The 16,380-nt window shown below is 49.5% G+C and overlaps 1 protein-coding gene across 2 annotated transcripts; it reads right to left on the bottom strand.

Annotated features, from left to right (window-relative positions):
* Positions 1-4,271: 4,271 nt before the first annotated feature.
* LBH (LBH regulator of WNT signaling pathway) lies at positions 4,272-16,144 on the bottom strand. 2 transcript variants are annotated; one of them, XM_041424056.1, is made up of 3 exons: positions 15,985-16,144; positions 15,112-15,214; positions 4,272-6,752 (listed from the first exon to the last, which is right to left on the bottom strand). In XM_041424056.1, exons 1-3 carry the CDS (start codon positions 16,008-16,010, stop codon positions 6,552-6,554), a joined length of 330 nt encoding a protein of 109 aa, XP_041279990.1. In that variant the 5' UTR covers positions 16,011-16,144; the 3' UTR covers positions 4,272-6,551. The 2 variants fall into 2 exon arrangements, with proteins under 2 accessions (XP_041279990.1, XP_041279991.1); XM_041424057.1 differs by having other exon boundaries at positions 15,112-15,340; positions 15,985-16,122.
* Positions 16,145-16,380: the final 236 nt, after the last annotated feature.

Raw genomic sequence — 16,380 nt, 5'->3', positions numbered from 1 at the left:
GCTGCTGGCAACAGCTGCAGTGGAAAAGAGTCGTCAAACACCGCTCAGGAAGGCTCGTGCTTGACAAATATTTGTTGAGCTGATTGTAACCTGCCTGGCTCATACCTCTGAATGCAGAGAACCTGCGGGGAAGAGCTCAAACCCCTGCAATACAGCCACCCTTTCTCCCTGCCCCAGCGCAGCTGGAGAAAGCCACAAACCTGAGCCACCTCCTCACCCCAGCTGAGCTGTTCTCAGCCTCAGAACAGCAGGAGCAGGCTGCTACATGGCAGTGACCACACTGGGATTATATTGCCCTGTTTCCCCTTGTGCTGATCCTCACCCTTGCAGTCCAGAGCCAAAGGCACTGGCCAGTGCGACCCTGGAGGAGGTGGGGAGCTGCCTGGCTGCAGCTGGATGAGGCTCTGGCTGCTGCTCCATCCCTGCAGCTTGCAGCAGAGATGCAGGCTGTGTGCATGAGGCTCCCAGCATCCACGGCAGGGCACTGTGCACACAGCAGGCAGCCACGAGCACCCCATGGCCAGGGGATGTTTGGGACAGAGGCAGGACACGCTCTGGGACACAGAGGGTGGGAAGTACCTGGGCTCCTGAACTGGCTGAGGGCAGAATAAAGAAGGAAGCACTGAAAATGAAAGCAGAGCTGCTGTGACATTTTCATGCTTGGCTTCTGACATCCTCTCCCTCTCATACACTTGACTTCCTTGCTTATTTTTATCAGATGAAGCTGATGGTCGCTGCTACGGTAACCCTGTGTGGTTACAGCTCTGGCAGCACCGAGTGCTCAGTGCATGCTTCCTTTGTGGCTTGTGCAGTCTTCCCATCCCTCAGGGCTCTCAGAACAGTGGGTTTGACTTTGTTATGCTTCAGCTGCCTGTTGTGGTGGGTGGAGGTTCACCCCTCCAGGCTCTGTTCCCTTGTCCGAAGCCACTGCTATCTTCCATCTTTGTCCTGTCTTTGCTCTCTTTGGTGGGAAAAGTACAGGTCACTGACCCCAAGCATGGGGCTGGGGGTTTTTGTTTTAAAGCGGATAAAGCACAAGACAACTTTCACAGAGTTGGTAAGTTGGTGTGGGAGAAAAAGCTCTTCATTGACAGGAAAAAGTCTGATTTGAAACAACAACAAAAAAATAACTTCTCTTGCTTGGACCCCAATCCTTCCCGTTTTAACCATTAGGGAAGGTGAGACCAGAGAACAAAGGACTCTCCTCCCTAGCTGGTTTGTCTCCAGTCCTGGCACCCAAACTGCCCCAGCCTGCTACCCCAGGCTTTTGGCTCATGCTGGGGCCATCAGCACAGCATGACACAGTCGAGCCCCACACATCTTTTCCTGCAGGTGAACTTCCACTGAGCAAAAGGTGGGAGCTGCAGAGGTCAGTGGGTGCCCCAGGGTGTGTCCTGGCCGCATTTCCAGTCCTTCAGGCATGAAACCATGGAGCTACAAGGAGCTTTGGCAGAGCAGCTCTCCACCGTCACACCTAACGACCCCACCCACAGTGCCCTCGCCTGCTTTGCAGCAGCTCCTGTTCTCTCCATCCCTGCTCATCATCACATAAACACACACAATGCTCCCACCAGTCCCAGGCATTTCCTGGGTGAAGCAGGTTTCTCTGCACTCAGTTCCTCCCTAGGTGATGCTCATGAAGCCTCCTCCCTCCCACTCCTAAAACCAGCACTCATAAAGCTTCATTTGTGTAAGGATGGGTTTGAGCTTAGCTCAGCAGAGCTCCGCTCCAGCCAGGTTTGCACAGCCCTTTCTGCAGGTGGATGATCACCGGGGCTGCGGAAAGTGACACATTTGTAACCCAAGTGGCTCAAAGCCAATGACACTGTGCTACTGACACTGCTGTGGGATGGGCCACCATGCCTCCAGGGATGTCCCACACGCTGCCCTCCCGCTGCAGAGACATTGACACAGACGCTGCTGACCGTGGGGACACCAGGCAGGAGCAGAACTAAACTCTGCTGTGCTCCTCTCAGATCCAGACACAGATTTGTGCTGGCCAAACATCAGCAGAAAGGCATCACTTGGACCATGAAACGGCCAGAGCCTTCCTCCTCAAGTAAGGATTTAGGGATAGGAATTCCTGTTGTTAATATAGAGATGTGTGGTGCTCAGTATTGCTTTTTGAGAGCTCAGAGAATGTGCATTACAGGCTGTTGCTCCTCAGATCCCCGGGGTTGTTCCAGGTGAGTAGACTTGGACGATTTTGTTTTAGTTTTGATTGTGCTTCAAGGCATTTTAAAGCAGATCAGCATCACAAGGATGAAAGCTCCACATCCTCATAGGCTGGGAACTTCCTGCTGGGATTAAAATTGGAAGGAGACAGCTCACCTGAAAGAAAATTCAGCTTCTCCTGTTGCTTGCAATGATAAAGAGTGTGCTCTCTGCCAGAGCACAACTTCAGCCTGCACCAAGGGGACCTGCATCTTAGGAGTGGCTGCTCCCCACATGCAGTGCTGGTGCATTATCTTTGCACTTCCACAGAGTGAGAATTTTTCCTGTCTGCACACAAATGCAGGCAAAGTCAGATGCCAGCAGTTCATGTGCAGAGGTTCAAGTGACTGTGGGCTTGACGAAGGCAAACAGAAGTGGGTGCACACTGAACACTACAAATTAATTATCTGGGAGCGTGAACACAGGCTGAACGAAGCAGGACAGCAGAGCACAGCTTGCTGTGTCATCAGTTTCCACCACAGGGCAAAGCTTGAGGAGAACAAATGCCTCAGGTTTAAATGTGACCCAGGAGAGACATTGTTCTGTGTGCAAAGAAAGGTCCTTATGCCACCCTTCTTTTTTTTTTGAGGATGACTAAGGCTCACCCATTCAGCAGCAAGACTATTTTCATTTGATGATCCAAGTTCCAGTTTGGCCACAATAGTTGGAGTCAAGGAGCAGGAAAGAGCCTGCACCGCTCCAGCACCGCTCCAGGCAGATACAAGGCAGACCCCCTGGCTGAGCAAGCCCCACTCAGGGGCCAACCCTTCTGGTCTTACCCCAAAACAGGATGATACAGCAGGATTCATTCTTCATTCTGATGTGAGCCTGAAAAACCTGTTGGTGTGCAGCACATGGAAGCAGCAGACAAGTTCAGTATGTTTGCAGTTTCCCTAACCAGTGCTGTATTTTAAACAAAACCATTCTGGGTCAAGAATAAACATCTTTGCTGATTTCAGTTCAGCACATCTGGTCGTCTTGGAAATCCTGCAGCAGCTTCTACAAGGCAAGCAACTTCTGCTAAGGCAAGCAACTCTGTGCCTGAGGAAAGGAAGAAATCAAAGCACCTCTGCTAGAGGCTGACTGAAGAAAAGGAGAGGTCAGCTTTAATATTGCATTTGTTCCCATGGCATAAAATATCCATGAAGGTTCAGCATGATACAGTTCATCTTTGAACTGTGGGGCTCACATTGAGCATGACCTCAGTTCAAGCATTAAATGGAAGGGTCATTAGTTAGTGTATTTAAACTAGTCTCATGTAAACATAACACTCCAGCCTCAGCTGGGCTTGTTTGCCTAGGTTAGATTAGAGTGTTAGCTGCCAAATGACAGGAACTTCTATCCATGTACCTTAAAGATATGGGTATGCCAGGATATTTGCTTCTTATCACCAGGTTTTAGTGGAAAATTTAATCCCATTAAGTACACAGCTTGAATTACTGAATCCTGGCGTGGTCAGACTTCTTCAGCCAGAACAGTGCCTTGCTACCAGGGAAGCTCAGACTCACACTCAGAAATGCCATTTCCCCCGGCAGCACGTGGCCACTGGTGAGTGGCACAACTAGTCAGGGAGAGCTGACCTCTAGACCCAAAATGGCCAACACAGACAAGCCTGGGTAGCTCAGCTGAGAACCCCAGGAGCACACAGCAAGGCAAGGCTTGTCTTCATGAGTGCTGCTCAGGCAGGGAAGAGCATGCACAGGGAACATGACTAACAGCAGCTGTGAATAGTTTCCACTCTTCATTACTTCATGTTTTGCAAGGTTAGGTAAGGGGGTAGATGTAGAGGACAGATACAAATACAGAATTTTTTTTTTCAGGAATAAATAATCTGGAGCAGCAGTTTGCTGCAGCCTTTCACACAGCCATGAGCAACTACAAGAAGATGGAAGGCAAAGGTGCTGCCCCTCAAAGTTGACTTTGGTTTCCAATGCCAGAGGGCATGATCTGAGGCCAGCCACCAGTATGAAACCAGCATCTCCAGGCTCAGCTGATAGCCATGATCTGGAAGGCTGACCATCCCAACCCACTTTTGCAGTAAAAACAAAGCCAGTATGTTTGGAAAGCATTTTCAAACTTTATTTACAACTGTCACAGTGACAAAAATGTAGTTTGAAAAAAATGCTAGCTTCTCCCTGAGGCTCAAAAAAGAATTACAGAAATATAGAATGTATATCATACAACAGGAGTTTTACTGGAGTGCTTTGTTCTTTAGATACGTTCAACAACAAATAGAAATATACACAATACTTCCAAAAAAAGGATGCAGACAGAAATATGCAAGTCTTTAGGGCAGACAGCAGGTCTGAAGTCCAAGGATTGCCATCTCACTGCTGCCCACATGGTAACATCTTTGATATAGAGCTTTGACTTGGTGGTACAGATGGTAGAGACCAATAGAGAGTAACACTTAGAAATAAGACAACTGGCTGGTATGCAGGTGTACAAGCTCACTCCAGTAAGACAGCAAGACTAGAACAAGTGTTACAGACACAACAGCTGAATCCATCACTAGAGAAAATGGTATCACCACATCATGGCTGTTCAGTGATCAACCATCCACCAAGGTGGGCAGGGAGAGTGTCTGACTGGGTCTGCGTGGCTGGACCAGAGGCCAGCTGCAGTGTAGGAACACTGAATTTCTCCTGCTTTGTGCTAACTCATCTCCAAACGCTGATCTGTCCAAAAATAGTTACACAGCTGATAAATTATTGCCATTATGTTGAAACACAAGCAAGACAAGACTAAAACAATCCTGCCAACACGTTAAAAGCAGTTCCCAAACCCCACCAGCGTTTAACTACTCATGAGGTATTAAAAATACAAATACACACATGTCCAAATAGATTTTAAAAATGGAACCAGTTATAAGCAAAGGGGGGTGGCATTGGGATTATTATGGAAGTTTGGTTAAGGCCTTGACATTTCTTTTTCTCTTCCATGACCCCAGATTTGGTTTAGGTGGTAACTGCTCTCATCCTATCCCAAGACTGACTGGCTCCCAAGCTGGTCCCCAAAACTGCAAGACCATGCCTTTCCAGGAAAGCAGCAGGTAACCTTGTCTGGCAGCAGACTGGCCTTCTCCTTGAGACGGAATATGGTGAAGAGAGAAGAAACCCAGACTTCACAAGCCAGTCTGCACTTCATTAAAACAACCATGAACATTTCACCCTCACAAAGAAGCAGGAATGCATCTTGTCTCAGGACACCCACGCTAATCCTCTTCCAGCAGACCCCATCCTGCAAATCCCACTGGTGATCCACACTAGATCTGGTGTTTCGTCTTTGGATGACCCCCAGGTCTGGCAGCCCCCCCACAACACTCCCAACCAGCCTGTCCTGCACTGAGGAGGCCCTGCAGTTCAAAGCTGGAGGAGAATCCCCCCCACCCCTCTCAAGCCCACTGACCATCAAGTTAAGAGACACAAAACCCTACAACTTCAAGGACATCAAGGCAAGGAGGCATAAATCTCCACCCTTAGGCTTGGGGCACTGTACAAGACGAGACCACCCACAGCAGCCTCAGCAAATAGGAGAGAAAAATCTGAGGTGTTCAAACCTACATGAGCTCTTGCTGCAGACAGAAGCACCTTTTTACATCCGATGCACACCACCTCATGCTCACCACCTGCAAGATAAGCTAGGGCGTTGCAGGAGAGATGACAAGCAGCAGCCTAATGCTATCCTGCAAATACAGCTGCTCAGCATTGAAGAGTCTAAAGGCAAACAGGGGGAGAAAGTAACTTTGGGGAAAGTGGCTGGAAAACAGGCTCAACAGCAAGAGCAAGAAACCAGACTACTCCTATGGACGCTCACCTTACCCTAGGAGGTGCCGAACCAGGGAGAGCTACAGGCCCCTTGTCACTAGATCATTTAGCCATGCTTCGCTATGGACACCCTTCCACCCCCCAACACACAAAATGGAAGCTGTAAGAAAGGCAAATCTGAGATATTTTGGCTCTGTTCTCATGCTTTTAGCCGGAGGCAGCTCCCAGCCAAACGCTGCCACCTCCAACTGTCCTCCCCCTTCCCGAGCTCCCCCCTCCAGCAGTCCTCGTGTGGTCACCCTCTGCCATGTGCTTGGAATTTCACTGCTGCCTCCGCCTCGGAAAAATACAGATAATGATCTCGAGAACAGCAAACATTTCTCTGCGTTACTTCCTTCCTTCCTCAGGAGGTCTGGTGACACCGAGGGCTTCAGTTCTTGATACAGAGAATACAAAAAAACTAAGATCTCGCAGGTGCAAAATTGAACTTGTCTTATTAAAAAGACTTTCAAAGAAAGTGTGGCTCTTCCTTCAGAAGGGTGCAGTCCCTTGCCTTTCCTCAGATGCCATTTATTGCTCCTTGTTGTCCTTCTTTGCGTCTTCACAGTTTTCTTCCTCCTCCTCCTCGTCCTCCTCCTGCACGAGGAATTCTTCGGGCGGCCATCTCAGCTCCCCGCTCTCCACGTCCCCCTCCGTGGGCTCCACCACGATGGAGGGCAGGCGGTCCTTCAGCTTACAGTAACGATCAAAGTCTGAGGGGTCGGGGAAGATCTGAAAGAGCCAAGGAACAGTCTGTGAGAGGGGCTGCACTCACACACTCTCACCAAAAACCCAGCTCGAGACATTTAGGTCTCCAGGGCAGACTAGTCTGGACACAGAGTCAACCACTGAGTGATGGGAATACTCTTGAACTTGTCAATAACCTTTTCAAGTCTCCAAGAAATGGAAATGAGCACAGCCCAAGAGGCTCCCGAAGCACGCGCTTGCTTGGATAGTGCTCAGCAAATAGGTACCTGCCCTTTTGGATATTTATCCAAATGCCTTGTCACCCCCCCACCCCTGCTTTTGCATTAATGCTCTTCAGTTTGCACACAGAGCTCTCTCCATCAGAGAGTCTGAGATCTCATTTCCTGCTGCTGGTCAGGCTGCACACCAGAACAGTTCTCCAGGTTCTGCTGCTGGGAGGCAGGAGGGTCATGGCAACCCAGGGCTAGCACAGCCCAGATCCTTGCAGCAAGGGCCTGTGTCTGGTATCACTCCAGGGCCACGGTGCCAGCCTGAAATAGCTCAGCTGCATTTTAGAGATAACTCTGGCAGTATTCTGCACACTACAGCTACCACACATCAGCAGTGAAACTCAGCAGGACACTCATTTATGGAAGGGCTGGGGACTAGATTGTATTTCTTCAGGAAAGGGGTACCTGTGGCATAGCCAGCAGTCATGCACTGTGTTTCTCATGCAGTGGATACAAGGACTCCTCCATCTCCAGCCCCTCAAGGTGCACCTTACCCATTCCCTCCCACCCACTGCTTGCCACATGGATGCACAAGCTTGTGCAGTGCAGCAGCACCAGGGCCCATACTCACTGGTACTGCTAGTGATGCACACTTGGATTCTACTAGGAACTGAGGCAAAGTGTGAGCAAAGGGAAAAAAAACCTGCTGGTGGAGTGTTAGCAGCAGCTTTGCACGACTAGATTGCAATATGAACAGAAAAGGTTGTGTTACTTGTGGGTAACTTGCTGGGGGAACACCTTCAAACCCCAGCTCATCCAGAAGGGAACTGGATGGGTGATAAAAAAATTTATCACTGCTGGGTGATAAAATCCACTTGCTACATCAGACCTCCTGGTTAGCAGCCAGAAGATTAAACAACCACCACCTGCTATTTCAAACAATTTTATCAGAGTGTCCATTTCACATTAGACTTGCATTTAAACACTCCAAAGGGGAAAATGACAAAGTGCATTTTCCCCTTGAGGTTGTAGGCCAGGTGAGAAGTCATGTGGCTGTACTTTTCTTTGAAAATCATCTGCATTCAAGCGAGTTACAAGAGCATCCTTGCAGGGAGCAGCACTGCCAGACTTGGCCTCAGTCTGAGAGCAAGATCTCATCTGCTTTGATCTTTGTGGTTCCAGTAACAAAAGCAGGCTCCCCATCCAGGAGCCCTGAGCATTAACCATGAAGCTTCATTCTCCTTGTGCCAATCATGTGGGTACCTACCACCTTGGGAAGCCCTGGCCACAAAAAGTGAAACAACATCCTATCAGCTCCTTCTTCAGCCTAGCAGCTGTTAGCTACAGCATCACCTCCTTGGCAATACTCAGTCTTCTACTGTTCAGCCTCATTTTTCCTTCACACCCAAAGCTTTGTGGCAATCAGATTGGAAAAGCCTTTGGGCTGCTACCTAACACAAATTCAGGCAAGGGAACAGAAAGAAATGCACAAATCAGGGGCTGTTTGCATGTCATCATCTGGTCCTGGGGACAGCGGTGTAAGACTCCAGGTCCCACCATCCATGTTTTTCAGGTGCACAAGAGCAGCTGAGCCCTTGAACACAGCCACATGAACCTGGGTATTGCAGTGTGAGCTACTTGCTATTAGTCACTCTCAGCACCAGTGAGACAGCAACTGTTTCTTGGAGCTTTGTGGCTTCTGCTTGGCCAAACAAAATCAGTTTCAGGCACATAGTGCATTACTGAAAGTACAGTCAGTGGCTCTTAAGCATCAAGTTATCTAAACCCAGGATAGGGGAAAAAAATACTCTTGACATTACATGGTTTAGAAGGTTGCAATGGAAAAAAAAGTGTGGTTCAAGAGGTTACATAAGCTGATAATGTCATGAAAATAGCCTCCTATGGAAGAAAAATAGCAGTATAATAATCAAACTAACCTTTGGCTGCTATTATTTTAAGCACATTAGGTCAAATTGGAGCAATTTCTTTGAAAATAGCCTGCCAGATTTTTTTTCCAGAAACTAAGTAGTAGTCATTTCCTTACAAACAAATATCCGCAAAATGTGGTGTGCAGCTTTTTTAATAATAAAAAAACCCTAGCACAATCTTATCTCAAACAGCTGCAGGACAGGCTGAACCCAAGAAGGTCAGGATTTTTTCCACTAAGTCATGCTTTTTAATCGTTGAGGCAGCATGAAGGGAGATGTTGCAACTGCACTTTGAAGGGGCGTGGACAGTCAATGGAAAAAATACAGAAAGGCAGATTTCCTCCAGTGTGATGGGCAGGGTGACAGCAGGCCAAGCACAGGGGCCCAAGGAAAAAGGGTTTGAGACTAACTGTACATCTGGGGAAGCCAAGTGAGAAGGTCAATCCAACTAGCCTCCCCCCTCCTCTTCACAGAAAAAGATAAGCAAGCACCAGCTCTCTCTGCCCTGCCCCAGTAGGGCCATGCCACATTTGCTGGTTCCATAGGCCTTATCTGGTCCCACTCCAGATTTAGACAATGGAGGGAGAAAGAAACCTCCCTAACTTACAGCAAGCTCCACACTGGGAATTGCAGCAGCTCAGCTCTGACCTGGGAGCTCTGCACTCTCTGGCACAGCAGCCAGGACAGCAACACCTGCCTCCAAGCCTTCCTGCTCACATTATCCTGCCCAGGGCTGTGGGAGGAAGGCTCTGCACCTCCCACCCCACAAAGAGGGCAAGAGCCATGGGTTAGCTTCTCCCTTTCATGCACGACAGGGAGCCTCCTTGCACACAGCTAAGGCAGACGCCTTCCCCTGGCAGACCTGGTCACTTGATGGGGGACAAGTGACAAGCAAGTGGTTGTGATGGCTGCCTAAAAGCAAATTTACAGCAATTCAGAGGCATCTTCCAGCCCTTCACTTGCATGATACAGCACAAGGGTCTGCAACTGCTTCCACACACAGCTTCCCCTGTAGCTGAGCCCCAAATCCTGGCCATGGAGAGACACATCCAACACCTCTAGATCCACAGAGGACATGGATGTTGCTTCTTACACTACTCAACACAGCTTCTAGCTAACAGCAAGACTGGTTTTTACAGGCCCCTCTGGATTTACGTCTGGGAACTGCTCTCCTCATGAACTTAGCCAGATCACACACAAATCAACCAAACTCTTGCCTTGCAGCTGGAAAGGGCAGGGAAAAGCAGAACTTGAAACAAAAGCTTGCAATGATTTTAGGATGATCATGTTTGCCTCTGTTTCAGATGATCTAGCTCTACTATCCTCAGATGAAGTCTTGGCAACAAGAATGGAAAGTTTTCATTGCCCTGGGGAGGCTCATAGCCTCTCTCAGCATTCACAAGGATGGAGAAACACCAAAAGCAGGAGAGATGTCAGGCAATTAAGAAGATTAGCTCAGCACTACCATAATCCAAGTGACACTTGTAAATTCAAAACAACTTCCACATGTGTGCTCCATACCAACACCCATAGTTAAAATGCCTGTCTCCCCTCCCATGGGGCTGAAAACTATTTAAATTGTATTACAGGGAGACTAAAGCAATGACATCTTTCCAAATTAAGTTACTGGTTTGGGGGAAAAGCTTTGCTTGACTGTGGTCAAGACTGCTCAAGTCTATACAAGACTGCAAAGTCCACACTGGGAGACATTCCACTTCAGGTACAGGATACACCCCTGATGGACACATCACTCATCCTCCTTGGACTGAAGGGCTGAATTTTGTGCCTCTTCAACAATACCAATACTCCAAACCCCAAATCAGCACTGGAGTTGTGAAAACAACACTTTAGTGCCACTGAGAAGCACAGCAAGCTCATGTCAGGAAGTGTTTCAGTCATCTCTCAGTGTCCTCTCTGTAGGACTTCTCGGGCCACAATGCATACATTTACTCACACAGCAGTCATGACTCAAGAACGAGCTCCAAGTATGTACACAGCAGCTGTGACTCAGGTTGATGAGCCACAACAAGTCCCCGGCCACAGAAATACTGCCCTGTCTCAGGGCATGATGTCAGGGAAACTTCCTACATCTAACCATTTTCCCTCAGAGCAACAAAGCATCAAACTAGGGAGGAAAAAACATGCTCTGAGGTGTTGCTGCTATCCTCAGTTTAGATTTCAGTGGAACACTTGTGCACAGCATAGCTGCCAAAATGATTGCTTTTGTATCTGTTTATCCCATATCCTGCTTCTGTCTTCACTGAGGTCCCAGACCCTGGAATACACATTGCCTATTAATCTTGTCTAGCAGCCATGCTTGCTATCATCACCTTTTGCAGCCTGGTTTCAAAACCTTCCACAGCAGCAAGCAGCACCTCTGAAGGACTTCCCCTGCACAAATCAAAGCTGCACAGACATGAAGCACCCGACAAGAAAACAATTACAGAGGAAGGTGAATTTCCATTGAGCCAACAGCCCTTGGGCTAGTAACATAGTGGTGGTCCAGTTTAACTGGAGCGATCCAGCACACACAGCTGAAGCCCCTCGACTCCCTGGGAAAGCCAGTGCTTCCCCAGGGCTGGTGAAGAGGTGTTACACTCACCAGAAATGACTTCTCCAACACCCAGCTTTTGGCACAGCCACTGGATAGAGCCTTAAGCCTATTTACCCAGATTCAGGCACTCTGACGTGATTGCCAGCGAGCTGTGGCTGTGATTAACCTACACAGATCCCAGCATGATGCGATCATGACTTAAAGAGCTCAAGCTCCCCATGACAACCAAACCTGAGCTGAGGGCATGAGGCAAGCTCAGCCTCTGCAGGCCAGTCTCCTACACGGGAGCCTGTAGGACCAGCGAGTCACCTGCCAGCCAGCCTGCAGCAAAGCAGCACACTCAACTCAGGACACTGCCTCTGCTCAGAACACACACTTTGGGCATTAAGGCATTTTCAGTTGTGCTCAGACCCTGCTCCACTTCCAAGAAGCAAGGTAGGATTCCGGTCAAGGCACTGTTTTGACAACGCTCCACGAAATGATTAATTCAGCCTCGGTTTCAGCGGCATTGTTCGTGCTGCTGGGAGACAGCACAGAGGACAAGCTGGCAGAGTGCTGATGAGGCTCTTCAAAGAACGGGTATTTCTGGGGCTGGGAAACAGCAAACAGTGCATTAGCTCTGGCTGGCAGCAGAAACAGCCTGGCTTGCTGGACACTGCCAGGCAGGAAGTGCATGAAGCCCTCCACAGCCCCATCTGTTTGTAGCAGGGGCAACTTGAGCCATCAGCTGCATTTCAATGAGTTTTTTGTTTAGTAAGTCCCATGGGAATTATGGGACATCTATTAAAGATCCAGAAATAGCTTCTCACTGCAGGCACAAGACCCAGCATGACATCATCTCTTCAGTCACATCTTCTGTTTTGTCTATGCTGCCCTGTTCTGAGACTCCTGCCCCAAATTCACCATTCACTTCTGCTCAGATCCTTGGAATCTGTTGGCTGAACCATCTTCAGGGGGATCAGAAAGCAGCTTGCCATCACAAATACAGTAATAAAAGCTGTCTTACAGAGGATGATTTTGAAGCTAGCATGCTAGTTTACAAGCATTTTGCATATTAACTGGAAAAAAGGCATTCCTGTGATGAGAAAGCATGTTTGCCTTAAGCCTATGGAAGCAACTCAGTTAATACTGGTATTCCTTCTGCAGTCTGAGTTTTCACTATTGAGCAGTGATGCCCAGCCCAGCAAAGGGCACAGTGCTTTACCAGGGAGGAGACTGCAGACCTTCAGCTGATGTCTAGGACAGACAGACACCCCAGCGGGTGGAAGATGCAGAAGAAAAAAAAATCAACAACCCAAGCTCCTTTCATAACCACTGAGACAGAGAGGAGCCAAGAAGTTCAGTGAACTCCACAAGACAGAGGAATCAGACTGCTGAAGTTCATACTCAGGGTATGAGCTTGCTTCTTCAGTTTACTTCCAAGTAAAAGAAAAAAAAGACTTTCATCTGCCTGGCTCTGGCGGCAGAAGCAGCCCCCAGTCTCACAGGCAACATCCTACTGACCAACTCCCAGGCAGTCCCTGCTCTACACAGCTTTAAGGGGGAAATTTTGAACCCCAGTTTGAGGTCATCTCTGTAGTAAAATAAATTCAAGTTCTACTGAAGGAACAGGACAAAATTTTGAAGGTAAAAGCTTGATTCTGGTTCCACTTTTTACTTTTTGCCTCTCATAACCAGCCAAGGGCTGTTACACTGTGAGTGCCTGACTCTGCAGATGAGTGGAGGAAGATGCTGCAGCTTAGAACAACAAGCCTCAGTGTAGGAGCAGTCATGCTCCATTAGCCCTGTCTGGTTTTAAGTTATTGCACTACAGCTCCGAGACGAGCATACAATTTTCCATGTACCAAACTCTCTCCATCAGCAAGATGAGGCACAAAGTGCCAAACCCTGAGGTAGAACAAAAAGTTCATGGTGCTATTTGCATCAGATTTGCCCTTGCTGGTCTCAGTTGACTTTTCAACCCTCTAAGGATGCTTTGAACGTACCTTGACTTACACTGTGACATTCTCAGCCTAGCAGCCAGAGAAGGATGGCTGGATCCTGCTCCCCAATCCTCTTTACACTAACCTGATTTAGAGGCAGACCTCATACAGAGCCCACACACTAATGGTGCCAAAAGGGTCTTCCATTTCAACTCCTCTACTCTTGCTGCCATCTCTCTTCATCACATCAAGGTGAAGCGCCTTGCAGGCACATTTGGAAAAAAATTATCTACAACTTGACCACTAAAGAGAATAGATCTAAGTAAGATGCAGAAGCCCTGCACAGATATGAGTTGTCAGCTTTTATGACTCACATGTTCAGGTGATCCACTCAAAACCAAACAGTCCTGTTCCCCAGTTGGCCAAAGCAGACTTTATCAAGGTCATTAGCACGTGGGGAAGAACCTCACTGAAGTGATCATTAGAACAAGCAGGGCACCTAGATTCTGCCTCTCCCTGGGAATTTGGATGGGTAAATAGAGGCATTTGACCTGAGTGGGTTAAGCCTCTTCATGAGGTGACCCATAAAGACAGCCCATGCAGGCTGCTTGGATTGCTTCAGATTTAACAACTGGCATTGCCTCTGCACTCTGTCTGTAAGAGAGGAAAGAGAAGCTGTATACTCCCCACTAGCTCAAGTACTGAAGCACAGCTATAAACCAAACAACTTGCATTACCCAGAGCCAGAATCCTGACTCAAAGAAGGAATGCATCCCCTTTTCCTCCACATAGCTATGCCTTCTGCTGGAGGCCTCAGTGGTGGCCCAAAGTTCAGTCGATTTCATGCTCCAGTGCACTGCTGCTGCCTTGTAGTTCCCTTTTCAGACACAAATATGCAAACATTCGGCACCTCATCTGAATGCACACTCGGAGCAAATGCCTCCGTGCAGATTGTGTAACATCTGCAAAGGACAAAGCCTGCATCTGGATGTGCCGGTAAGAGTCACCCGACACACAGAGCAGATGCAAGTCATCTGCCAGCATTCAGCATCTATGTCAGACCTCATCAACGAGCCTCCTGGAAGTGAGCTGGGAAGCTAAGGTGCCGAACTTGTGCTTTGATTAACTACAGGCTAGGAAATTAAAGGGATATTAAGACTAAATCTAGCTGCAGACTGCTTCTTCATTGATCTTGAGATTAATAGCTAACTACATTGTTCAGAAGTTTCACAATGAATGCAACTTGTGCCTCCAGGTACTGATATCTCCAGTGACATTTCATGGCTCACTTAGGCTGTGTCTGGCCTCACTGTATTTTACAGAGGATTGTTAACCCTCTCAAATGGGCACATCTGTCAGGAAAACCAAGAATTAGATAAAAAAAAATGTGGATGCCATATAAACAGCCTCCTCCTGCTCTCAGCAGATCAGCTGTATGCTTTGTCACAAAGATCTCAAGAGCCCTCTCAGCTCAGTGAGTGGCATGAATCCTTCTTTAGCCCATCTCCCACTGAGCCCCGGGAATGCTGAATGAGCAGGGGCTCGGTCACTTCAAAACAAGCAAATCCTCTGCCAACCCACACTGATAGCGAGTGATATTTTAGACAACCATCTCCTGCCAAGCAAACATTCCAGTCTGTTGACTAGTTCTCACTACTGCAAGACCTGCTATTAGGTCAGGCTATGGAAACGTACGTTAGACCAAGCTTACAGTCGAGCCCAGGCAATTCCACACGGGATTAGTGCCTCAACTGCCAGCAAAACACTTACCTGATACGACAGCCCATCCTTGCGGGGGCTTAGTCCGATCTCATCCATGGCTGGGGTGTTCATCATCACTTCAGTCATTTCAGCGGATCTCAGATAATCAGAGCTAGAGACAAAAGACAGCATTCCAGTGATCTGAGGGGCTCCGGCAGGACCGAGCACGGTTCAGGCGGCGAAGCGAGCAGCCGAGGCTGTAGGCAGTCTATTTCTGGTCCCTTCCTTCCTGCCCCCCCTTGGAAGGCAGCGGAAAAAGCTCAGTACCTCGTAAGCTGGAGCTACATCCAATGCCCTGGGAGCACCTCCCCGGCTCTCCCCCCAAGAGCCCAGCTCAAGCACACCCGGGGACGCTCCGGCAGCACCGCTTCGCTTTTAACTCCGCATTTAACTGCGCTTCCTCCAGCTCTGCCCCGCGGGGAGGGGGGAAGTGAAAAACCACAGTGAATAAAGTGCAAGCGCGGGGGTTTTGGTTTTTCTTTCAGTTTTTAAAAAAAAAAATTATATTTTATTTCTCAAGCCGGTGTGCTTTGGATCCCACTGACTTATTTTACAACCTCGGGGACTCCCACGCCGGCGGAGCGCGCGGCGCCAATTCCAGCTCGGCTCTTACAGCCTTAATGGCATTTCCAGCGCTACAAAGTGAAGGGAGCGAGCTCCCGCAGCGGCTCATCCGTCCCGCACCGCCCGCCGGGGCAACCGCCGCCACCGGCCGCTGTCCCGGAACCGCTCCCCGGCGGCCCTCGCCGGCCCGCTGCCTCGCCGCCTCCCGGGACACTGACCCGGCTGAAGGGGCTCGGCCTCAAGCGTCCCGCCGGCAGCACCCCGTGACGGCAAAGCCGCCATGCCCCCGCCCGCCCCCCGCGGGAAGCGCCCACTCACCAGGGCAGGGGACACAGCACAGACATGAAGTCCCAGCAGACGCTGCCCCGGGCGGGGGGTGGCGGAAGGGGCACCCAGGCGCTGCGGGACGATGCGCGGCGCTGCCGGGGACCGACCACGCTCCCTCACGCCTTAGCCGCCGCCTCCGCTCTGAGCCCGTCGCCTGCCGCCGCGCCGCCTTAAATGGCCCCGGGGGGCGTGGCCCGGCCCCAGCCCCGCCCACCCGCCTGACGTCAACTTTTTCATGAATGGTCTCGGCGCGCGCCGCCTGCGGGGGGAGGTGTCGGGGTGTCTGTCCCATGTCCCATGTCCCATATCCCATGTCCCATGTCCCATGTCCCCGCGAGCGGGTGGCGGTGAGCACGGCCGCCCCGTCCCGGGCGTTCCCAGCGCAGA

Source organism: Onychostruthus taczanowskii, unplaced genomic scaffold (genome assembly GCF_017590055.1).
Source record: "Onychostruthus taczanowskii isolate IOZ18803 unplaced genomic scaffold, ASM1759005v1 scaffold80, whole genome shotgun sequence".
NCBI classification, from domain to species: domain Eukaryota; kingdom Metazoa; phylum Chordata; class Aves; order Passeriformes; family Passeridae; genus Onychostruthus; species Onychostruthus taczanowskii.
Note: the sequence above shows the minus strand (reverse complement) of the source record. Positions and strands in the feature narration are given on the sequence as shown.

What these genes read in the sequence shown, in the direction of transcription:
- LBH (XM_041424056.1), bottom strand. Translation starts at nt 16,010, where the DNA reads ATGTCTGTGCTGTGTCCCCTGCCCTG. An exon ending in GTGCTGTGTCCCCTGCCCTG is followed by an intron (nt 15,215 to 15,984) that starts GTGAGTGGGCGC and finishes TTTTGTCTCTAG; the next exon opens with CTCTGATTATCTGAGATCCG. An exon ending in AGGATGGGCTGTCGTATCAG is followed by an intron (nt 6,753 to 15,111) that starts GTAAGTGTTTTG and finishes TGGCTCTTTCAG; the next exon opens with ATCTTCCCCGACCCCTCAGA.